Here is a 25,511-nt window from a genome sequence, read left to right as displayed (position 1 = left end):
AAAGCAGAAAACAAATGGCTGACTCCTTTGTGAACTAAAGAAGAGGTCCAATTTTAATGGATATTTATTACAATGTACACTGGCAAAGTTGCATGCTTTTAAATGCTTTGCCCTTCACAGAGATTTGTAGTATCCCATCCCAAGTAGCATTTTATTCAGAAACATTTTTCATGTAGAAATACTATGCTTCATTATAGAATTGTAGAGTCGGGAGCTCCAAAGTGCAACCCCCTGCAATGCAGAAATTTCAACTAAAACATCCATGGCAGATGGCCATCCAACCTCTGCTTCCACCGCCTTCCAAGGGAGTCCATTCCACTGTCAAACTGCTTCCTGACAAAGTTCTTCCTGATACATGTATTTAGTCAGAATCTATTTTCTTGTAACCACTGGTTCAGCTTGCTACATCTTCCATGTGACAGCCATTTAGATGGCCAGGGCAGGTGTGAAAATACTGGGACCACTGGCATCTGAGTCAATTCTGATGGTACTCAGTTTCTTCTTTCATTCAAATAGACACTACCAAAGAAGCAACATATACTTTTGTCCACTCAAGTTTAGCATACTAAAGGCTCATGGCTCGTCCATCTTCCCTTATCTGCCTTATATTTTTCCATCAGGTATTTGGAAAGACAAAAAAGTCAAACTCAGAATAAAAATGAAATACTTTATGTTTGACTGGGCACATATTACACTTGTTTCTGGGAGTATAACCTTCTGAATATTATGTGACTGCGTGTCTTTTTCAGCTCCCTTAACCATCCCATTACATTTACTCAGAGCACTTGCATGTTATTTATAAGGTTACAATTAAGCTCTGTTTGTCTTCAGACCAAGGAGACCTATACCTTTTGAAAGCGGAATGTGTTTGAGGTTTCTAAATAGGAACAGTAAAGTTCCTGTTTCTCAGCACTATAATCCACTTCAAAACTGCATGCCTGAGGCTGCACATTACTTGCACTAAGCTTTTATCTCTAAAATCACGGCTGTGTTAACTCGTATAGCTATTCCACAGCAACTTGCCTCTGTCAAAGACCTTGCTACAACAGACTACAGATAAATATAAAGGCAATTTAGAGAAAAAGGTGTCCAATTTGTATGATTATCTTAACTGAAATAAAAATATTACTGCCCCATGTACATCCTATTTGTACCACTGTAATAACTATGCAACACACAGTTATTTCCTGTGAATTATCCCACACACATTCCCCCTTTTAGCAGACATGGCTGAATGCACTGTCAGAAAGATTACAATCCTTCAAAATATCTCTATGTTTTTAGACAGTAGCAATATAAAAACGCAATGCCCTCCAAAATAATACACCACAACACATCACTTGGAAAGCAAAGTTAGGACTCTCATACATGGAACACAATATAGGGTTGATTACTATTATTTATAAAAAAGACATTTCTGTTCTGCCACTTGTTTCCGCATCCCAGTCCCCGCAAAACAGGTTGGTGTTATTATATAGTTCACAGTGCTGCATAGGTAAAGAAAGATCAACATAACCAACAGCGGGTGGCGCTGTGGGTTAAACCACAGAGCCTAGGGCAGGGGTCAGCAAACTTTTTCAGCAGGGAGCCGGTCCACTGTCCCTCAGACCATGTGGGGGGCCAGACTATATTTTTTTTGGGGGGGGGGAATGAATTCCTATGCCCCACAAATAACCCAGATGCATTTTAAATAAAAGCACACATTCTACTCATATAAAAACATGCTGATTCCTGTACCATCCACGGGGTGGATTTAGAAGGCAATTGGGCCGGCTCTGGCTCCTGGGCCTTAGTTTGCTTACCCATGGCCTAGGGCTTGCCGATCAAAAGGTCGGCGGTTCAAATCCCCGCGACGGGATGAGCTCCTGTTGCTCGGTCCCTGCTCCTGCCAACCTAGCAGTTTGAAAGCACATCAAAGTGCAAGTAGATAAATAGGTACCGCTCCAGTGGGAAGGTAAACGGCGTTTCCGTGTGCTGCTCTGGTTCGCCAGAAGCGGCTTAGTCATGCTGGCCACATGACCCGGAAGCTGTACCCTGGCTCCCTTGGCCAATAAAGCGAGATGAGTTCCGCAACCCGCGTTGTCCGTGACTGGACCTAACGGTCAGGGGTCCCTTTACCTTTTACCTTTACTGGAGAATGATATATGGCCAATACTTGGTTTCCCATTTTAAATTTCAATGAACTTTCAGCAGACCAAAGGACTGTTGAAATGAGCCTGAATGTTTTAGAATATGATGGAGTGAAAGCATGATGAGACAGGATGTTCTGTTGCTAAGCACCTGAACACAACAGAGAAGCTGAGCTACATTTGTGTTCTCTTATACAGAGGCACTTCAGTGAGAGTATTATATTTCAGCAGATGGGTGATAACATGTTATTATTATCTGTCTATCTGCAAAATGGCGTTGCCTCATCTGCAACTGCATCAGCCACCAAACAGCATTTTCCTTCTGTCACTTACTTGTCTATGGGCATCTCTGAGGTAGGTATCATACCCTGTGCCCTCCACATGGTAGGAAGATTTGGCTTCATCCGGTACAAGACAGAGAAAACTGAAAACAAAAACAAGTAAAGCAGGAAACAAAAAGCAAGTCAATATAAATTTGTTCCTTCATCATGGCAGCAATAGATATGTCAAACATTGTTAAGCCCTCGCTTGACATAAGCGGCTATGTGGACTTCTGTACAATGAAGACAGATGAAAAAATCAGTGGAGGCATTTCTGTCAATCTGGCTACTGAAATTTTTCACAGCAAGAGAACCCTGCCTTGTTAATGACTCCAGCATATTTCAGATAGCACAGTAGCAGGACACAGTATGGCAGGGGTCAACAAACGTTTTCAGGAGGGGGCTGGTCCACTGTCCCTCAGACCTTGTGGGGGGCCGGACCCACCCTCTCCTGAAAGCAACCCCCCCAAAAGGACCCACCCTGCCACCACTCATGCTGCAGCTGCTGCCAGCACCTCATCTTTGGCAGCATTGTCGTCCTCTGCTTTGGCCAGGGGTCCACGGGGCGCAGAGCCCATGCCGCTGGCCTGGGTGGCAGAGGCAGCCTCCCCACTGCTGCCGCTTCCTCCCACTCAGCTCTTTGCAATACGCAGCCGCCTCAGTGGGAAGGAAGGGGCATCGCCCAGAGGTGTCCATGACTTCGGATTGGCTGCAGGAGCTTCCTGTGGCCAATCTGAAGCCACTCCAGCGTCACCCCCACCCAGAGGCGTCCGCAGCTTCGGATTGGCTGCAGGAGCTTCCTGCAGCCAATCCAAAGCCGCGCCAGCATCGCAGAAGTCAGTCCCCACGCGGTGAGGCCTCCACGCCATGCTGGTTTAGCACGGGGACTGACTGAGCGGGTGGCAGGATCTGCAAGGTTTGCAGGCCGGATTAACGAGCCCAGTGGGCCACATCCAGCCCACAGATCTTAGTTTGCCAACCCCTGCAGTATGGGGTAAAAACAATTCTCATTTTATCATAACTTTAGAAACAATGAGTAAAATATAGAGTGCTTATTGCATTTCTTGCTATTCCATCTAACAAGTGGAGTGCTACACTAAATATAGCTTATTTTCATTTTGTTTTCAGCCACGCTCATCGTTTCTGTTCTTCAATCAAACAGGGAAAAGTTACAAGATACTAGTCCCCTTCATGTATTACTCGTGTGAAAGAGTGTGTAGAAAGGGTGGCAATGGCAGTCTAGTAGCCCCACCTCCAACAATGTGCAGCTCTTTCTGACCCTGCAACCCGCTTTGAGACCTTACGGAGAAGGGTGGATAAGAAATCCAAAAAATGATAATAAATATAAAGTCATTTTGGGGAAACATTTTAGGGCCCCAAAGTGCATATATAAAATAACAAATAAACAACAACAAAAAATTGTGCACCATTAATGACTGTAAATCATTCTTTAGCATTTCATCCACTCAACAATAGCTAATAGCCTAATTTTAACCCTTCTACTAAGTCACTGTAAAAAAAAAAGTATTGTGTGATTTAAAATTCTTAACGTTTTTGCCTATTTTCACCTTTGTTTGAAAATTTCACTGTTTACTCTGGTTTACACAAGTTAATTACTAAGATATGTAGAAATCCTGCCTTAATATCTAATTTAGGTCTCCTATCTGAAAATTCTGCATAACATAATTAATAGTTGTTCCAATATTTGCGAAGTCTAATGAATACTGTGCCTGAGTAAACAGAGCAGGAATTTACCTGCCTGGAGAAGAGCAGGTCTTGATCGGGGATGGTAGGTGGGGCGGGGAGAGAAGCAGCAACTCTCTTAGTCTAACTTGCTTTTAATTTGCACATAACACAATAGTGTGATCTTTTTTGCAACAAAACCTATGTATATACACAACTCAAAAGAACCTTGAGATGATTTTCCTCACTGGACACTGTAGGAAAGGAACATCACCTAATGACATTTCTCTTCTCTTGAGTGTTTCTCTCCGAGCTCTTTAGTTTATAGTTTCACATGCACTACTGAGATATTTTCTTTGGCACCCATCTCACACATAGTTTTATAAAATTTCATGATGCAGTCGATGACAACTCAACAGCTATTTCTTCATTAAGCTAAGATACTGAGAATGAAGAACTATTTTTGAATGTATGAAATAAGGTTAGGAGCACAAGGTCAAATATTTCAGGTGGAACAGAATCATAACTTTCCATTTAGCCTGTTCATCTGCACTTGCTCTACCTTCACAAACTTCCTCACTTACTCACCCCCCATTCTCTCTCTCCCTCTTTCACACACCACAATAGTGGCAGTGTCTCTGCCATACAAGACGTTGGTCTCAATCTTCATCAGAGAAGGATGGTGATCACTAATCTGCTCACCTTTTTACATTCCTGTTTGAACTCCTGGGAAACTAAAATGCTATATATCAACTAGCATAGTACAGTACAATCTCATCTTGCACACATTTAACTTTGGCGATTTCAAGCCAACCAGTTGAATTAAAACCCTGGAAGGCAGAGAGCTTAAAAGTTCTATTTGCTTCATGGTTTTCTGGGCATGGAGAGTGCTTTTAAGCTCTCCACCTTGCTTACTGGGCTCTGGGATTCTCTTGTGAAACTTGGACAGCCCCACAAGATCTCACAAGAGCATCCTAGAGCACAGTAAACAAGTCAGAGAGTCGGCTCGGTGTTCTGCTCCAGAAAGCTAAAGATGCTCACGTGGGGATGGCTCCAAGGGGGTAGTTCAAATATATGCATTTTTGCACATACATGCTATCCCTGAAATATAAGTCCCATGCCAGATGGGATCAAAGTTTATAGTGAGGTCATTCCATCAACCTTACAACCCGGCTTGCTAAATGGGTGGTGTCACAGCATAACCAGTACAAAGATGAATTAATAGTAAAATTATACTGTAGTTATTACAAAAAATTATTAGGTTCAGCTTACCTATTTACAATTTTATGAACTTCTGTCTTCCCATCATTTTTTGGATGATCTGGGCTGGCAGGTGGAGAAGCAGTGAGCCACTCTTGGTTTGACAACATGGTATCAGGAGAAATATCCGTAAATAACGGATCTTCTTCTAGATCTCTGTGAATTTGCAGCAAAAAAGGGGAGAGAAACATTTTTTGTTTTACTCTCTAAAAGCACTGAAATTTAGTCACTTTCTGAATCTATGTCTAGGATCCAAAGAGCCGCTTTAGGCTTGCATGCATCAAATAGGATTTTTGCCTTGTTTCCCTTTCAACTGCAAGACCCCTCCCCTCAATCTAATGTCAAATCACAAACTGTCTTTAAAGCATGTCTCAAAAAATAACTAGCAATATGGCTTAAGGACTGCTTTTTTAGAAACTGAAACCCAAAGCCCCATGGGCATGCAGAACTAGTTTCACACTTCCTTGGATCGTGCCTTTTTTTTATTTTAAACAACTTTTATTTACTGAAATAATCGCGTGACATGGAACTAGAGAACATTAACATGAACTAGTGTTCACTGAGAATGCATAGATAAATGAAACAAGGAAACATATATTCTAATTTTATGAAAGGGGCTTATGAATTTTTGTTGTATTGTTAAATAATACTGCAGCAGCCAAGGCAACATTCAAGTTCTGGGTGTTCTAAAGCCACACAAGTAAATCAACAAATGCTTTGAATCTTACCCAAATTTCAAAGACAAATGGGCTTACATATCCTTAAGCAAGACATCAAGCTGATCAGTCAAAAAGGGAGGATAGCCTAATTTGTGTTTAAGTCTTGTCTAAAGCTCTGGAGAGCCACTGTCATTTTCAGTGTAAACAATAGAGAGCTACATGGACTTGATACAAAGCAGCTCCTTACACTCTTGTGTTGAACACATGCAAAAATGAAGGAATTACTCCATAGACCCCTTAAGCCAACTACCACAAGAGTTAAACTCCACTTGTTTACTCAGAAGCAGGTCCCACTGTATTCAATAGGGCTTGCACTCTAGAAAGTGTATTTAGGATTGCAACTTGAGATGCATGGATGGGTGAGAAGTGAAACAGCAGCAGACTGTTAACATGCTGGGTTATGTAACAGTTCTATACACAGTATAAAGCCTAACACCGTAACTTTATTTCTAGATTCAACATTATGTCAGTATACTAAAATACACACACCCTCCGGCCTAAAATGTAATCTTTGCTTTGATAACAACAGCTGAAAGACATTTCAGCTACTGCACAACTCTCCAATGACACAGAGGAAGAAAAGTGGGGCACAGAAAAGAACATACACAGCTCCTGCTATTTGGCCATTCTCCACCACATCTTTATCTTCTTGACAGGGTGGTTTATATTCCGTATAGTTCCTCTCCTCTAAATTTCTAAGAACCAAGTTATAAAGAATGTGCTCATCAGGTTTTTGCAAAAGGTGCTCAAACATTCTGAGTGTCATTATGCTGATCTGCAATATATAAAAAAGACATAAAAACAGGTTCCCACAAAGCAGAGATTCTGAGCATGTTATTATAGTGTTGCACCTATTAAAAAGTATTCCATTTCTTTAATGAATAATAAATGTTTTCCCACACACATACTTTCTCAGTGCTATAAACTGCTGGTAACCAACGGAGTAACAGACAAAAGAATCAACCCAAACTATGTGTATGGCCCTTACCTATTGCAATCAACGCTTGGAAAAAAGGCTCTGGTTTGTCAGAGAGCTATTATTTACGGTTTGGGGCAGACAGAGGTTTCACATGAGGAGAAGTACTTTTCATTATTCAAATAGATGTGCTAATGAAATACTCTGAGGCCCTACACCCATGAAGTGTGCAAAGCACACAGTTTAAATAAAGCCCCTGCCCCCATAACATATTATTGCTATAGTACTTGACAATACATTCCTCCTCACAGCAACTGCATAAGATAATGAGAAACTGATTTGCTGTAAGGACTTATGGTTTTGGAGTCTATCCAACTTTGTAATGTCCTCACTCTAGTTATGGAGACCAGGACCAAAGCATCTCCACACTGTGGAAACAGAAAGGAAGTGCTAGTTACATCAAACCCGTAACTATCCTTTCCTTGCCTGCCTCTAATCTTTCAACCAGTACAGGCCTCAGGTTGGTCTGCCTGCTCCTAGATGCAGCCTTCTGGAATTGCTGGCAGGCCGTTCTTCCCCTTCCCAGTCAACTCATTTTTTAAGTCTCAACCTTGGCAGATGAGACAGGGACCATAACAAACTGTAGTGGCTCACCCTACTAAGTACTAGAATGGGAGAAGTACCTGGCCTCACGGTGTCCTGAGCCATTCCCACCCCCAGTGCATTAGCCTCAAGAGCACATGTTGTCACCTGGACTCAGGTAAGTAGCAACTCCCTCCCCACATTACAAAGCTCCCCTTTCTTCCCAAGAGTTCATGGTTGAAGTAGACTCTGAACTCAGGACTTTCAGATATTTCAGCACTATTTCAGATTTTTCAGCACTATTTAGTGCATCTCAAAATGCATTTTCCAGTTCATTGGGAATGGAAGAACCTAGAGGAAGCAGCAGTGGAAGATGGACCCTGAAGTAGCACCCAGTAGGTTTCAACACATTTTGTTCATTGATATTAGATCTCTGAAGATGAGCTACTCAGCTTCAAAACCCGCCCCCCCCAAACCACTGTCTAACACTTGAAAGATCCACTCATTAGTAAGTTGTTTACAAATGCAATGACATTGGTCATAGCATGTTGGCAGTCACCCCTGTACTTATGCGGTATTATAATATCTTACCTCATCTGAAATGTGATCACAGTGTTCAATTAAGCGATGTCGCAATGGGTGCCTGTTGATGTCTGTCAGTTTTTCTGGCTCCCTTCGCTCCCCAAGGATAAAGCAGACCATTTCATGTACTAAAGCATCTGAAGTGACTTGGCGAACCATACGATGCAACAGGGCCGTTGACGTGAGAATCCCCATCTCTGAACTGAGCACAAGAAGGATTTTTAAAGGAAGTGACATAGGTTCCCCCTTTATGTACATATAAAAAATAGGGGAGACCTCTCTCTCTTTCCAACAAATGCCTTACTCACGTTTGCATTAGTTGGGGTTCCATTACGCCAACAAAAAAACGTTCTCGCACCGAGCTTGCCATGGCAACAGCTGTTGTCTGAAATAAGAGGGCACAGTGATACTCCCTTTCCAATTTAGGAAAAATAATAATATATTCTAAACTTGTTTTGGATTGTACATAGAAAAGGGTTAAAGTAGGCATCTCAAACCTTGTGAGCTTCCTTAATGAGCTGATCACAGTAATCAAACCAGGATAGAAATGAAATCAGGGCTCTTTTTCCTGGAAAAGCAGATGCATCTTCTTTATGGCTGTAGGAATCCAAGCTGAAGTACAAGAAGGGGTGAGAAAAGCATATATATGCTCAGTATTTATTGGTTTTCATCACAGCATAACTAGAAGTTCCATGACTAACCTAAGCATTTAGATATCGCTTGTAGTTTGGTGCTTTGAAGTTTTTACTTCTTTGGAGAGCCACCTCAAGTTGTGCTATAAATGTATTTTTTAGAAATGCTTTTTTTAACATACACAAGGCATAAACTGTAGCTCAAGGTCCATTGAGACAATATTCTTACCCCCAGTTAACTCCTTCCACTGTTTCAATATCTAAAGGATCCATCGACTGAGGGAGGGCTTTGTAGAGAGAGGCCAACCTGTCTGTCAACAGTTCACACAAGCATGTACTCTCTGCTAAGCATTTGGCGGCTGCTGGCTCCGGCAAACTCACTAGGAGCATGAGGCCTTCACAAGCTTTCACAGCTATCCGGCCATCCTGTAACATAAGAGAAGACAGAATACAGTAAGTTTCAAGTTCAAATAGGAGAGGAAGAATATTAGGGTTCACATGGCTATTACTACAGATATATAATAATATACCCTAATGAATTGACAAAGTTGTTTTATCGCTGTAGTTTCCTTATCTCCACTAAGGCCCTTTCGAAAACAATATGTTTGCTTTATTTCAGTAGACACTATTTAGAACAAGACTAAGCAACTTTTGGCATGACCATGACCAAGTTATTAACAGCCTGTGAGCGACAGTTAAAAATAAATCTGCAAGCATTATAACAGTAAGGAGGAAAAGTGACAACAGTTCAGCGACCCAATGAAACAATCCCCAAATAAACCATGGTGACGAACATCAGTTTCTGTAGAAGATCAGCTCACAGGACTACAGGACATACAAAAGGTATACTAAATAAAAATAAAAGCTCACCTCACAATTTTGGTGATACTAATGTTTTCCTGAACATTTGAAGCCTGCAATACAAGGTTCTGTCCTCATCTTACCAGGTTGGGATGCTTAGCAGGGCAGTGGGGAGGGGGGAGCATTACATTTTACAACTGGCAGGGAAGTATTTTTCCAAAACCAGATGATTTCACACCAAGCAACATTTATTATGTATGTGCTAGAAGAGCAGAAAAACATACCCACCACATTTACCATAATGATATTTTAAGTATATTCACTGAATTAAAAATGTGTGTTTGGGGACACTGATGGTGTTTTCAGAGGCCTTCAGTGCCTCTCTCAGCTGATAATTCCTTCCATTCTTTCTGATTAATCAATAAAAGGCCTTCAGGCCCCCCCATATGCCCACTTAAAATCAAAAACAATTCTGCCAGTCACTCACCGGGCTTTTGGTGAGATTGAGTAGAGAATCCACCAAATTATAGTCCCCATGCGGATGGGCAGCCAAAGCCTCAGGGGACAAAGGGACGTTTAATTCATCTAGACTTGTGGACAGGTCATCTGCCTGCTGAGGAAGGTCATTTGCGCTCTCTGCTTGATCCGCTCCACTTGATGCCTCTCCAGGCTGAACAGACTGTCCTGTATCTGTCACCACGGAATCTTGGCCTTTTAGCATGTCTGCTGTAATTAAGCTTGCTGTGCCTTTTGAAGCCAGCCCCTTTAGCTTGCTCTGAAGAGGGTTACATCCAGAAAGAGAATTACAAAGATAAAAATGGCGCCTGCACTGAAGCTGGAAACGCAGCAAAATACAAGGCTTCCAAATAAAGCAGGTGCAAAGACAAGGAGGGTTAAACAAAACAAAGTAAAAACAAAACAGAAAAAGAAACAGATAGCTGGAGTGCTGTCTCATCAAAGAAACCGATTAGTGCAGCTCAACTTCTTAATCACTAAAACATGTATATGTGAAGATTGTCCCCAAGACTCTCAGGGTTTGAAAACGGAATTTGAATTTCTGAGAAGTCATTTACCTCAGCCAGCACTGGGAGGCTTCAAAATCTTAATGGTCATTGTAGATCTCATCTAGATACTGAAGTTCTGCATTTAAACTGGCTTTTGACAAAGTTTAAGTAACTGACAACCCTGTAAATTGTCATTATATATCTTGGGCTGAATTTCGTCGACCATTATCTTTTGATTTATTACATTTTTTGAATTAATTTTTCCTTGCAAAAAATGACTATTTATCCACCATGGCTTACTTCTTCTGTTTCTTGGTTTCTAGATAAAACACGTATCATTCATAATACTAGAACCATTGGCAGATGACATTACTCTTAATGGTCAAGAGATGTACAAGCACATGACGACTTTAACAACCATGCTGCACAAATCCTACATACCAGGCTTTACAGAAATTATAAAAAAGGAACCTCAGTCAACCCACTAGCTGGAGCCATTATTTAACATTTGCCTTTTACACCAACTTCTGTATTAGTCAGTTCAATAAGTGTGCAAAAAATGGCCTTTCCTTATTCTATCAAGCCACTGAAGTAAGTGGATGCCATTTGATTTGTTCAATCTTCAGTACGAATGTCACATTTACTATATACAGGCAACCTTTTGACACAAATGCATTTAATGGAAAATGTGAATTTTCAGGTCAAGACCCCAATCCACCTTATCTCTGTGGTTCTGGAAACACAGTTTCAGATTCCAATCTAACCATGCTTCTGAGCTGCATATGTCTAAGAAAAACAAAAGCTGTTCTAAGAATCAGCAGTTATTCTCAGGAAATCTGCACCTGCCATCTTAACAAGATCTTGACACCATTCCCCAGGGATCCATGTTCCTCACTTCATATTCTTCTTGAAATGGAAGAATTGCACCCCTGCCTATAAATCAGTTTCAGATGTTTAGAAAGACCTTCAGAGCATATGGATTCAAAGTATCAGTCTTTATAAGAGATGGGGGAAAGTATGAGCACGCAGTTAATTATCCCTGAAGATGAAGAAAATGCATATCCTACAGTATCTTTTATAAGCAATAGAATAGCAATCCTTTATTAAAATAAGCGTGTATAACTATCTATTATGTACATAACTATCCCTGAGCCTTAAGAAATATTTTACTGTCAGTTTTCACTTTTATTCCTGAAAAGTGCTGGAAGGACATGCAACATGCCATGCATCACAGAAAACAATCTTCCAGCTCTTGAATGTAATTTATTTTATAATGCAATATAATATAATTGAATGATTCCCAATATAAAGATTGGGGAGGGGGGGAGAGGAGGAGGTGTGACAACTAATTATCCATAGAGAAGACCTGCAGCCTCTACACCTTCTCTGCTAACCAGCCTAGTTTCCACATAGATTAAATTTAGTTCCTACCTGACAAGGCTATGTAAAAGTAGTGTAATCTATGAGGGGTTGTATACAGCCAGCAGGATGCTTAAATTGTGCTGTTGTTTGTATGCTAGTTCCTACATACGCAGCGTTAGCACACCGGTGAAGCATGTGCCAGAGCTGTGGATTTCTAGGGTGCTAACATGATATCATGCAGCTCCAGAGACCCAATTTAAACAAGATATTTAATTCACATAACCCTACACGGCACATTTTCTATCTATTTTACAGGGTTAGTGAATTTCAAATAAAAGAGCTTTTGCATCTAGCTCAGCAAAACAGACAAAATCCACTGGTCTGTCCATGCAGTTCTGAAGCCCACCTGCTCACCTGCCTCCTGGAAGTATGTAGGACAGGGTCTTGTATCACCTAATAGGAAAGTTTAATGAAATAAGCTCCATATTTTCAGAGTCAAGATCACCACCATCAAGGGACTTCACTCCCAGACCACTGGGGATAGCAAGAACAAGCAACAGTTTGCCAAATTTAACAGGAAGGGACTGTACACCTCTCTATGTGGAAGAGGGGAAAATACAGAAAGCATCTCCTCTGATTCAGAAAAGGATGCCAGATAAATAAAATCTTCCAGAGATGGTAACAACAACAAAAAGCAAACCTCCACCAGAGAATGCTAACTGATAAAATAAGAAGCATAAAGAAATATACTTGGCATAGGAATAATTACTTAGTTCATTAGATTAATAATAATAAGGAGAGGGGAAGAGAATAAATATAAATATGAAAATGCAGCACTGTTGTGTAAAATACTACTACTACTACTACTACTACTACTACTAATAATAATAATAATAATAATAATTTATTATTTATACCCCGCCCATCTGGCTGGGTTTCCCCAGCCACTCTGGGTGGCTTCCAACAAAATATTAAAATACAATTTTTATGCTTTTGTAATATCACCACAAAAACACACAATCTGGTTTCTGGCACAAGTCATAGAATCATAGAATTGTAGTTTTGGAAGGGATCATCTAAGTCCATCCCCCTGCAATGCAGGAATCTCAACTAAAGCATCCATGACAGGTGGTCATCCAACCTCTGCTTAAAAATCTGCAAAGAAGGTGGGTTCATTACTTCTTATGGAAGTCTGTTGAACAGCTCTTACTGTCAGAAAGTTCTTCCCGATAACTTCAACTCTCTTTTGAAAAGCAGTTTCTAGCCCGGGCAATCGCAAAAGAACTTGGAAACATACAAGCAACAGATGGGGAAGGCTCAGGAGCCAGTAGCAGGTTAGAAGTAGCTTCCAGGAATAAAAAGGCTTTATTCCCTGTCCCTCTGATCCTGACAGATACCTAACTCATTTCCCTTTATGGTGGAAAAGAAACCCCAGTTAACAAACAGTGTGATCTACCTACCTCAAGGAAGAAGTTAACCAAGTATGGATCTTGTTTCAGCTTTGCACACACTGTACAGAGAAACTGGATTTCTTCATTTTCTGTGGGTGTTGCCAGAACTTCCCCACAAAGTCTGATTAATTTCTGTTCAAGAGAATATTATTATTAATAGTACTACTAAAGAAAATAAAACCCCAATAAAAATGCCCACATCAGGATACATTGTTGAATTTTGCTTTCTAAGATCTTAAAGCAACAAAACTGAAATATTACACCCAATAATCTGGGAGACATCATTAAAATGTGTTCCTTTAAAAAGAGAGTTTAGTACCTGCACAGGTCTGTGTACATTTATGTGTGGGAGAAGAGGCTGTTGTATTCTTCCCAGCAGCTTTGTATAAAAGGATAAAACCTGCTGTTTCATGCCTGGAGGACACTAGAAAAAGAGATACAATAAACATGAAATATACATAATTGTGGAAACTGGCAAACAAAACCAACAAGGTGTTTAGAAACATTAGTTTAGTAACAAACACATTAAATGCATCCAATATCTCATTCATTTTACAATACGGAGATTTGGTACAACACTTAGACCAATTATATCTTTATTCTATTTATTTTATTTATATACCGCCCTATACTTGAAGGTCTTAAGAAGGTCTGACCTTTATAGTGCACATTATGCAGTTAATTTAGCATTTCAAACTAGCATAGACTAAGATCCTATGCACTTGTTTCATATCTGTAGCAAACATTTGCAGTTGTTTAGTTTGTGTTACACTTATTGTTCATACAATATACTGCAAGCAGCTTTAGGTTTTGTGGGAAACCAGCACACAAATAAACACAAAGATATACAAGTGTCCATTCTTTTCTGTCTAGCAGTAGGCTCTCACACCCAAATGGGTGTGGTCTGGTGTGTGTGTTTTTGTCTCTCTCTCTCTCTCTCTCTCTCTCTCTCTCTCTCTCTCTCTGTGTGTGTGTGTGTGTGTGTGTAGATGGAGAACCTTGAAAAGATTATGTGTGCATGCTTTCCACGGCAGTTTCAACCCTTGGAGTGTTTTTATTTTCAAGTGAAGAGGGATACAATGTATTTGGAAAATGTTCAGCTACTACTCAATCAAAATAGCTTCCACTCTGCCCAACTGCCAGGATCTTTCCATGACCCCATACATTCAACAGCAGCATTTCTTCACCAATTGTAATACAACACTATTTCGTTCTCAAAGGTACTGCAAAAATATGACAAGTCAAAATTTTGATTACTGAAACAGCACAAACTAAGTACACATGATTACATCCAGTCACAGGATCTGAGCTTTCTGCAATGGAGCTATACTTACATCAGCCTTTCCCAAGGTGTACAAAGTCTCTAGGATCTTGTGATGCAGTAGATATTCCATACAAGGTCCTGTTTCGCCAGACTCCCTCTCATTTTCTTCCTGAACTAAAATATCCAACATCTGCTCCAGGTGAGAGGGAATGTTGGTATCAGTCACAGGAGCTTTGTCATCTAGAGAAACAGGTTCCATTAAAATAAAGTATCCAGTCTAAGTTGTTGTTACTATTATTAATACTACTGTTTATTAAATTGCTACACTGCCCTTCATCTGAGGATCACAGGGCATTTACAATATAAAAACACAAAAATACATACCATAGCAACAAATGAAAACAATACCAACCCCCCAGTTTAAAAGGTCATACATTGTTTAATTAGCCAAATGTTTGGAAGAAGAGGAATGTTTTTGCCCGGCACCTAAAGATATGTAAAGAAGACACCAGGCAAGCCTCCCTAGGGAGAGCATTCCACAAGTGGGGAGCCACTGCATAAAAGTTAAATACTTTCAATGAAGATCATACACTCAAACATATTTTCATTTGACTTTTCCTATTCTGGCTGATGGGAGTTTGACAACTCTGCCCCTTGTTGAATGAATGCAAAGAGGGCTTGTGTGGCTGTGTGGGCTACACCAGCTCTCTGCCCCCCCCCCCCCCCCGGGCAATATGATGGAGCTCTATGCGCATACATTAGTATGCATGTAGAGCTATTCCATATAAAGGGGAATCTGGCCCAATCACATGGCGGTCCTCTTCACCAACAATACCCTCCCAGTAGCAGGATGGCTTCTGCTTACCAAAATGGGTGAGGTCAGGGTTATGGATATACCAGCCGAGACAATCAGGCATTCCCTATGAGTGCATGCACACAGCCTGACCTTATTGCTTCCTTAACCCACTTGATAAGTGGTAGCAATGCTGTGATGGGAGGTTAATGTTGTGGCACCACAGCACTATCGCTCCTGTTCTATACCCATACTGATGTACGTACACAGAGTCCCTTTTAATTTATCAAAGATTGGGGGGTGGGGAGGCAGCTATGGCACATTGTCAGAGAGTGGGTTGGCCATGTGGCTGGCCCACATGGCCCCACGCACATTCTTCCAATTTATGGCTGTGGGTTGTGTGAATTCTCTTGACTTCTCATGTAATAAAAGAAAGAGAAAAATCACAAACATATTTGTTACTTCAGCTAAGCTTTGAATGTGTGGAGTTGTCTTTCTTGTTCAAGTTAAGGGGGATGACCCTGCCTGAATTGAGTTCCTACTTGGTATTTTATATAACTATGCAGGACTATAACTTTACAAAAAGGACAGAAATAATGTAACTCATGACACAAAATGCTTGAGGATAATCTGAAGCTACATACAGTATAGACTTCCAATGTGTTATTTGGGAGAGGAAGTTTTAATGTTGTGAAGAAACTTAAATGGTCTCTACTGCATTTATCAGCAAACTGGTGTGTGAAATAATTTTATATAGTGAATCTGGAAACAATTTATACTACTATGTGGCATGAGTATAAATAATCCAGTAGCAAGTTTGCTATTCCCTCTTATGCAACTGTCTACAAACAACTATCATTACAAAGCAAACAGGAATGAATTGCAACATCTAAAGACTTTGAATCTCTGTGTTGACAGCACTGAATACATTCTGAAAGTTATTGTGAAGTGTAACATTCAGGCCCCACCAGCTATTTCCCTGCTTATTTTTATTATTTCCCAGATCATTACTTTTAAGTAACAAACAGTACTCCCATCTGCAGAATTGTGTGCTGAAGTTGCAAATAAATGCCTCTTACCTGATGTCTCTATGTAGTAATGGGTAATCGCCTTCCAGTGGAAAACAAAGTCTTCTTGCAATGGAAGGGATGGCGCAAGCTGCAGGAAAGAAATAAAAAGCAGACAAAGGACATTTCCTAAATGTTAGTCTTTAGGAAAACATAGCTGCAAACATAATAATTTCAAACAGGGGCAGGGGGACCATTTTCTCTTCTGGGAGGTAGCAGGAGTGGAGAACCTCAGGCTGGAGGCTGAATGTGGCCCTCAGGACTCTTCCTAGGCCTTGCCCCTTTCTTGTGCCACACCCTTCACTGGCCCCGCTCTGTGATAATGCCTGGATGGTGAATGGAGTTTGTGTATAGAAACCTCTTGCTTTTGTGTTGCAAGTGACAATGTCATGTCCCACTAGTGACATGAAACTCCCAAAAGGTTCCCCAGTTCTGCATTCTTGCCTTATTGGTACAGAGCCCCAAATGAGCACCTTTGCCAATAAAGGGTAAGTTGAGATTTTTAATCATTATTATGGTATCACATTATCATAAACAAGATGAATGTAAAAAGATAAGAACAAAGAAAGAGCTTGTTGGATCATGCCAATGGCCCATCTAGTCCAGCGAACTGTTCTCGCAGTGGCCAACCAGATGCCTGGCTCCTTCCTCCCAGCTACCGTAGTAGCCAATGAGGTAATAAAGTGTGGCTCAAATTCAGTTAGGCCTCTGGGAATGAGGAATGAACAATGAGTGTTGATTAAATGGGGAGTGTACAGTGGACAATGTCTGGTGTGACAGCTCACCAGCTTTGTAAACTGCTTTGGGTTGCTGTTTTTTTACAATCAAGTGGTCTATAAATTTTATGAAATGAATAATTAAACTGGCAGCTGACTCCTTGGGAAATTGGCCTTCCTTCCTTCCTGAGAGGGAGTACATACTCCTATTGATAATGGAAAAATGGGAATAAACTAACTAGCTTTTACTAGTTTTCTCTTATTTTTGAATAGTACAAATAATAGCACACCTATTTCTGATCACATATTCTACAATATTTTTGAAACAAAAATAATGGCAGCAGGATTTAACTTCTGATCTTGTAGCAGACTGGCTGCCATTTTTAATAAACTTGACATATGCCTGATTTGATGTTCTGTGTCAACTTTTGGCTGGCAATTCTGAAAATGGAGAAGTGGCAACACTCCTAGGAGTGACTTGCAAAAAGAAATGAATTATGGAAAGAATAGGCTGTTGGATATTATATTGATATGCATATACATATTCAAAATGACAAAGGGGAAGCATTGGTATTGCAGTATTATTTAAAAGGAAGTCCAAACCAGTTATCATGGTCACTTTAAGCTAGTTAAAGTCAGACATTTCTGAAATCTGTAAAAATTTCTTAATCTTGATCCTAAACACACTTCCATAGAACTAGAGATTGTAGCTTTTGAGGGGATGTATTTTCTATTAAGCGGATTTGGGATCGGAGGGTGATATTCAACTATGTCACACACACAAAGGAGACCCACTGAAATTAACAGATTTCATAAATAAGTCAATTTATGTACATCGAATCAAGCCACTGACTTAAGCACACCTATACCCACTGAGTTAAATGCATATGATTTCCCCCCCAACATTTGAATCTTTGAAACTAACACAAACAGACAGAACTGTGACTACTTTCAGCACTCATCAGCTTCAGAATTAAGACGAAAGACAACATGCAGTGCACCAGGCCAAATGTGCCTTTAAACAAATTCAATTTCTCGGAACACAACATCCAATATAGATCAACACTATACCAAAAGCTCTTCTGCAGACCTTGTGAGAAAACGCCAGCAATGAACACCAACAAAAACATACAAAACTCAACATGATACTATATTTCATTGACTTTAGCACTGTTTAAAAGGCCAGGGCCAAATTGCAGGCTTTGGCCTGTTTTGTATACACCACGAAATTTATTTTTTCCACTTGTTTAGCAGTGAGGCACTGCTGGGACCTGACTTGACTTAGAAGACTGCAGATAAAGCTACACAATGTTATCAGACTCAAAGATGTGCAAATCTTTCACAAACCCTATCATGCCCCTAGTACGGTAAACCAGCAGCTTGCACACATTTAACTTTATATTCAGCTTTACATGCATGGCATAAAATAGTTTTTTTATATATATAAAAAAGAGGGTGAAAAGGGGGCAGGGTTCCAGGGGAAATGAATTTGCCAATCCTAACCGCCATTGAACCCAATTGGCTTTGATTGTACACAATGTTGGCTTTAGGTGTAATCTCCGAAAATAATCCTTGTGTAAATTAAGGGCCTACTGTATAACATTCAGGTTAATTTTTTAGGTATACATGTATCCAACCAAAACAATGAGTTACATCCAACAGACCCACTAAAACTAACAGAGTTAACTCCATTGATCTCATGGGTTTATTTTGAGTACAGTGGTACCTCGGGTTAAGTACTTAATTGGTTCCGGAGGTCCATTCTTAACCTGAAACTGTTCTTAACCTGAAGCACCACTTTAGCTAATGGGGCCTCCTGCTGCTGCCGCGCCACCAGAGCACGATTTCTGTTCTTATCCTGAAGCAAAGTTCTTAACCTGAAGCACTATTTCTGGGTTAGCGGAGTCTGTAACCTGAAGCATATGTAACCTGAAGCATATGTAACCTGAGGTACCACTGTATGTCTTAGGTGGATAAAAGTTCAAAAACTCCTGCAATGAAGTTTTGAGGCTTTACTAATATTTTACCTTGCACTATCTAGAATTCTATCAGAAATCAGTAGTATAAAAATTACAAAAAAAAGGTTGTGGCCTCACTAGTGAAATCTGTGGAGTATATAATCCATTGTTTCAAACATTTAATTACCGGTAATTTGACTAAAATAATTTTTTCCAGGCCAATAACCAATTCTACATTCACAATGTAGCTGCAGCCAATTCTAGCAACTTGAGACGTGCACCAGCATAATATGCATGTTTGAAATATTTACTTTATTAAAAAGATGTACTTGCACTATATTTTCAGAAGGAGTCCATTGGAAAATTACATTAGGACAATAGAGATCTGATGCTGAGAGGCATGGTTGGAGGCAATACAAACTAGGTTTTTATAACTTTTATTGAATAAAATTATTCATTAATAAACATGTGGTTGGCATACACACGTGGTTGGCGGAACACAAATTGAGTGGAATGTTAAAATTCGCCAAGGAGCAAAGAAAGCACTAGAGGCATCATTTTCAAGTCATCTCATAATGCTAACACAAGGAATCACTAAAGAAAATTAAAGGGCAATGCACCTGCTCAAAGACAAGTCCTACCTTGCACAAACGTATAATCAACCTTTGGAATTTTTTTGCCACAGGTCATAGAATCAGCTGGAATAACCTAGTTACTTGATGGAAGGTAGAACAGTAATTATACTGAACTTTTACCCCAAGAGTGGAATTGTGTCGGCATACGAAGTATCTTAACTGGACTATTCCATTACTTAGGTGAGGGGTGGTTAACCCATTAACCTTTGGTCAAACCTCTGGGTGGTGCATGCTAATGGTGGGTGTAGCCACCCACCCTGTCCACCCTCCACAGCTGATGAAGGGCATTATTGCCCTTTCTATACTCATCAAATGATCAATCTGATGAACAGCGATTTGCATTCCCATTAAGGCACTGTGGTGGGCAGAGGCATTTATTATTATTTTACTGTTGTTAGCCGCTCTGAGCCCGGCTTCGGCTGGGGAGGGTGGGATATAAATACATTATTACTATTATTATTAAAACCTATCTACCCATACCAGCAGCATGTAAACTTTTTTTTAAAAAAAAAATCCACTGCCAAAATTGATCAAGTCGGGGGGTGGGGTGGACCAGGGCTACAGGCAGGAGTTTAGCTGCCCCGATTTAAGCCAAATGACACAGAATATAGTTTTTAATACTGCATGCTAGAAGGCTTAGATAGGTCTCTCACTGCCCAGCTGGCACAACTGCCATAATGCCTCATGGACAATTGAAAAAATGTCTACTCAACCCTGAAGAATCAAATATTAGGGATGCTAGGTGCAAACTGGGGGCAATTTGCAGGGATAACTGGTTTTGATGAGCGATTAGGACAGAGGTACTTTTGTTTCTTACCTCAGATACTCCAGAATGGAATCAATCTCTCTCTCTCCCACTGGATATTCTAGGAAACTGGGGAAAATTTCTCAAAACACATTTATAAAGCTGCAGGAGTGAATACAGGGAATATTTGACTGTTTGGAGCCTGTTTGCCAGTCCACTGTGGGAGCAGAAGGAGGGAGCAGCTGTGAAGGAAATTTTAATACAAAAGCCCCAGTGAAACTATGCCTAAGGGGATAGAAGGTTAGGGGGGCATATTTTAGATGTGCCTATAAAACGGAAGGGAAGGACATTATCACTCCCTCTATTTCTGATGTTCAGGCTAGAGTGTCAATGTTTATGTAGTAAAAACAGCACTACCTCTGCACAAAAGGAAAACATCAGCAAACTCAACTGACATATAGGTTTGCAGGAGTACAAAAACCTGGAGAAAATAACCAAAAGGACAAAAAAACCAAGCCTAAAACACAACTACACATGAATGCAGCTTGTATTTAACTCACCAGGTATGTTGTCACAAAAAATCCACTGGCAACAAAAAAAAATTATACTGGAAATATGCAGCTTCAAAGCTCTTGCTTCCCAGGCAGGAGGCAGCTGTATCAAGCTGTCAGCCTGCCCAATTGGCACCTTCAAGAACCCCCCCCCTTTGTTCTTGAAAACAGCCTTGGGATTTGGGGTCCCCCCCGCCTTAATTTTATGTTGTTTACTTTGCATTAGAGCATATTTATTTACATCAGAGTTGCACCATGTGAGGAAACAGAGGAGATACCCTTGCCTCTTCTCCTGGAGCTTCCTACCTCCGGGTGGTCAGCAGAAGAGATTGAAGGAATTGACTTACTTCCTCCTCCCTACCAAACAGTTTTCCTTTTGTGTCCATATTTTTTAGATTGTACTAAGTTGGAGGCCAGGGACTGCCATGTATTTATACAGCCGATCTGGTAGTCTTTTTATGTCGTAAGAGCAGGGTGATAAAAATAGTTAAATAAATAAAGACTACTGTACTAAAGTTTCAGTGTATTTTATTACACGTGTGCATGCGTATTTGTAGTTGGCCACCCCGAGCACCCTTTGTTGGAAAGACGGCATACAAACTTAACTAGCAAATAAACGAAGAACTTGAAGGCTCCTGGCTTTCGTTGCGGGGCCCCGACTCGTGATCGCTCAGAGGCTTCGACTGAGCCAGAAACAGGACAGAGCCACGTAACCCGCCCAACCCGGAGACTGGGAGGAAAAGAGCAAGCTCCCGTCCCCTCGTCCTAAGGCAGAAATAAAACTATCCGGCGTCGGAGGGAAGGAAGGAGGGCATGGCAGTTAAAGGGACGAAGCCGGCAGCAGAGCAAAGCGAGGGGGATCGCGAGGGGGCCCCCCAAAAGCGCGTTCCCCATCTTAGGCCCAACAGGATCCCCGGGCTTGCGTGGCGGGCGCTGCCGGTGGCCTTACCGCCTCCACGGCGTGCTGCAGGATGGAGGTGAACTTGGAGAACATCCTGTCCCTGGACTGGAGCAGCCTCTGCCGGGAGGATCGCGAGAGCTCCTCGATCCGCCGCCGCCGCTCCAGGGTGAGGACTGCATGCGGGGGGCCTGGCCGCGGCGATCGGGTCGGCTACCGAAGCGAAGCGGGGCGGCTGCTTCTCTCCGCTTCTCTTCCCGCTCCCTCGCCTCAGGAGACACCGTGGCGCGGACGGAGAACGACACCCACCGGGGCCGCCCGGAAGCCGAGCGCCTGCCTCTGCTGGCGCCGCCGCTACTCCCTCTCCTGCCGCCGCCGCTGCTCGGCCTACAGGGGCCGCTGCCTGAAGAGCTGCCTGCGCGTGTCCTTAGGTCTGGCAGTCAGTCAGTCAGGCCTCTGCCGCCGCGTCGGGGGAGGTAGGGGGCGGGGCGGGAAGCTTCCCTCCCCGGGGCCGGATAAAACAACGGAGAGCGGCCCGAAAGGATAGAGCGCTGGAGAGGGAGGCGGGCGGAGGAGAAGGGAAGCGAGAAAGAGGGGGGCGAGATTACGAAACCCACTCTTTGGCCTTTGCCGGGGCCAACTGAAATGCCACGAAATAGTGAGCAAGTTTTCGAGTTCCTCAGAAGTCCTCGTGACGCCGCCTGTCAGACGGGCAGAAAAGAGGAGGAGGCGCAGGATCAGGTTTCCTCAGGGTCGTGCCCCTAACACTTTGCTGCATGCCAGCTCTGCCATGTAAGCCAGGGCCCACCCTGCCGCCTCGGGTATCTGGTGCTGAAGGGTGCTGTGAGGTGCTGGAAGTTGGCCTGCACAAGTTAAGCCAACCTCTGCCCTCCAGTGTAGTGGAGGAGGCTGCCTCCTCAACACCAGTACACTGAAGTAAGAGTCAGCCGCCAGTTTGGCCGGCTTCTGTATGTGCGACAGGAACCGCCTCAGTGACAATTATTATGTTGGCTATGCAATAAACTTCATTTATTTAGAGTACTACTAGCTGACTTTATAGCCCCAAGAGAATCTCAACAATTATCACAAGAAGCACGGCGAGGGATTATGGAAACCGCAGTTCTGCAACTTCTGGAGTCCTGCAGGTTAGCCATCCTTGTTATAAAGAGTTGTAACCACTTGCATTGAACCCTGGTACTGGCATCAGAAATAGGTATGGTATTCTTATGATGCCAGGATTATTCAAGTGCCATTTCCTGCCCTTTTTCTTTGCCTTCTCTGATGTTGCCCTTTAGTCTCCACCTATGAGGGGCTGGGGCTGAGCAGTTGGAACTCAGTCAGCCCATGATGGAGGCAAACCTTCCTTTGCTTGATGGTGGTGACTAGTTGTCACTTTAGAGACATGACAGTTCCAAGAAATGAGTGACTATGTATATGATTAGTTGCTTTTTTATTAATTATTGTAATTATGTCCGGTCTGTCATTAAAGGCGCTGAAGGTGGTGTACATAGTTTTCTTCCCTCCATCTTATTTTCACAACAGCCCTATGAGGTAGGTTAGACTGAGAGTTAGTGACTGGCCGGCTTCATGGCTGAGTGGGTATTTGAACCCTGGTCTCCAAGGTCCTAATCCAACACTAACCACTACACCACACTGGCAATATTACAATATAATTGAAATACTTGATTAATCTTTGCTCAGTTTTGCACTTCCAGGTGGATAAGAAAGAATCAAAGCATGCTTAGTGAACTCCTTTCAAGAACCAGCTACCCACTGAATTCCTCTCAAGAACCAACTACCCACTCTGAATTTAAAAGGCAAAGTGCCAGAGAAACACTCAGCTTTCAGTTTTGCATTTGCTACACTGCAGTCTTCTAAGTGTATTAGTGTGATTGCTGTGTCAAAGAAGATTTATTTGCCATTCAAGCTTCCATAGCTCACAAAGTGTAGGTAATGAAAAAAATCTTCAACATGAGGGTTGTGTCCATAGGATGTCCCTGAGGAAGAATTATCCTAGGATTTCCCAAAAGGGGAGTCTGCCATTGAGGACTGGAAAACAAACCAGTGAGGGAAGGAAGTGAGCTAAATTTGCTTCCAAATGTTGCCTTAGTCAAAATTGTGACCAGGTGATGCTATCACATAGGTCAGATATGGATAACCTGTGGCCCTCCGTATATCGTTGTCCTCCATTTCCCAGCAGCCCCAGCTTGCTTGGTCAATGGACAAGGATTACTCCAACAGCTATCTCTGAAGTAGGTGGTGCTGCATTGGTAATGTGGAGAGTAGGGAAGGCACACTTGGGAACTTATAAAGCTGGAGACTACCTCACATTGCATAGGGGAAATCCAGATCCTTCAGTCAAGATGTACATTCCAGGGTTGGAAAAGGAGAGAAGTAAAAGGCCTGTCATGATTGCATTACCTTAGCATGAGAACACTGCCATTTTTCAAACATTATTGATTTTGCTCCCCTTATCTTTAGTGTGAACATTTATTTGTGTTTATGTTCCCAAGGTCTCAGGGGGACAAATTAGTGTTTTATATTATATAAAAATGTCGTTTAAAAAATCACACTAGAAACACACTGAAGACAGGGATATTCATTGGCCCATCGTTGTCACTAGAGGCACAGTTTGCCACTCTGTCTCAGAAACCTTCTTCCAGCCTAGGTATACCAGTTCTTACTTGGGGAGCAATAGTCTTATTTCAGTGATAGGTGTCCTGATAGTCTCCCATTTAGATTACTGTAACACTTTTTTATGAGGGTACCTTTAAAAATGGCCCAGAAACTTTGGTTGGTACAAAATATGACTGCAATATTGCTAACTTAGATGGGCTGTTGCACTATTTTCTTTGTTAATGGCTTTTGCTCTGTTTCGAGGTCCAATTCAAAGTACTGGTGTTGATTTTTAAGGCCTTTTACCGCATTGGTCCTTTGTACCTGAATGATTGTCTTTCCCACATGTGACTTCTCAGATGCTATTAACTTGATCTAAGGTCCTTCTTTGAATGTCCCGTCAAGTGAGGTACAATAGGTGATTATGTGACAGAAAGGGCCTTCTCAGTAGTGTTGCTAACACCCTCAACAGAGAGATCGCTGCAATTCTGATATCTTACCTTCCATTGAAAACATTTTTGTTTTGCCAAGGATTTTTATAGAATTTGATTCATTTGGTCATTTGTCCTGTGTTTTATGATCTTATAATTTTAGGCTTTAATTATTTAATTGTATGGTGGTTTTAAAATATTATTTCCAAATAAGCAAATATGTTAGCTGTAGGGTCCCCCCCCTTAAATGTTTTGATTCTATCTAGTGTTTAAATTCTGAGTTGTGTTTTCTTTTCCTTTTTTTTTTAAAGTTATTTAATCCTGTTATCCACCCAGACAACATTTTGTTAGCAGGTGGCATATGAAGCACAAATTCTACACCAGCCAACCAACTAG

At 41.6% G+C, this 25,511-nt stretch overlaps 2 protein-coding genes and 1 long non-coding RNA gene across 6 annotated transcripts in view; 2 read left to right on the top strand and 1 right to left on the bottom strand.

Annotated features, from left to right (window-relative positions):
* Nucleotides 1–3,878, top strand: LOC310763900. Its single transcript, XR_014548900.1, has 2 exons — nucleotides 1–2,483; nucleotides 3,578–3,878. It is a non-coding gene; the product is annotated as an uncharacterized lncRNA (long non-coding RNA).
* Nucleotides 1–22,913, bottom strand: part of FHIP2A (FHF complex subunit HOOK interacting protein 2A) — a 32,772-nt gene extending 9,859 nt beyond the window's left edge. Inside the window, exons 1-14 of one of the 4 annotated variants that reach the window (XM_083616686.1) lie at nucleotides 22,120–22,706; nucleotides 16,578–16,656; nucleotides 14,776–14,945; nucleotides 13,761–13,865; nucleotides 13,451–13,573; nucleotides 12,405–12,443; nucleotides 10,112–10,399; nucleotides 9,053–9,249; nucleotides 8,689–8,803; nucleotides 8,500–8,576; nucleotides 8,201–8,393; nucleotides 6,717–6,886; nucleotides 5,405–5,548; nucleotides 2,463–2,553 (exon numbers count right to left, since the gene is read on the bottom strand). In XM_083616686.1, coding sequence (XP_083472812.1) covers nucleotides 2,463–2,553; nucleotides 5,405–5,548; nucleotides 6,717–6,886; nucleotides 8,201–8,393; nucleotides 8,500–8,576; nucleotides 8,689–8,803; nucleotides 9,053–9,249; nucleotides 10,112–10,399; nucleotides 12,405–12,443; nucleotides 13,451–13,573; nucleotides 13,761–13,865; nucleotides 14,776–14,945; nucleotides 16,578–16,656; nucleotides 22,120–22,164 — 1,836 coding nt within the window. In that variant the 5' untranslated portion in view covers nucleotides 22,165–22,706. Of the gene's footprint in view, nucleotides 1–2,462; nucleotides 2,554–5,404; nucleotides 5,549–6,716; nucleotides 6,887–8,200; nucleotides 8,394–8,499; nucleotides 8,577–8,688; nucleotides 8,804–9,052; nucleotides 9,250–10,111; nucleotides 10,400–12,404; nucleotides 12,444–13,450; nucleotides 13,574–13,760; nucleotides 13,866–14,775; nucleotides 14,946–16,577; nucleotides 16,657–22,119 lie in introns of all 4 variants that reach the window. The other 3 variants (XM_083616687.1, XM_083616688.1, XM_083616689.1) reach the window with 3 other exon arrangements.
* The window catches only part of ABLIM1 (actin binding LIM protein 1), a 215,778-nt gene continuing 212,662 nt past the window's right edge, over nucleotides 22,396–25,511 (top strand). The window contains exon 1 of the transcript XR_014548860.1: nucleotides 22,396–23,213. The gene's annotated coding sequence lies outside the window, so the exon portion shown is untranslated. The remainder of the gene's footprint in view (nucleotides 23,214–25,511) is intronic.

The sequence above is a fragment of the Podarcis filfolensis genome (genome assembly GCF_964270895.1).
Source record: "Podarcis filfolensis genome assembly, chromosome: 5".
Lineage (NCBI taxonomy): Eukaryota > Metazoa > Chordata > Lepidosauria > Squamata > Lacertidae > Podarcis > Podarcis filfolensis.
This window is presented reverse-complemented; position numbering and strand designations above follow the sequence as displayed.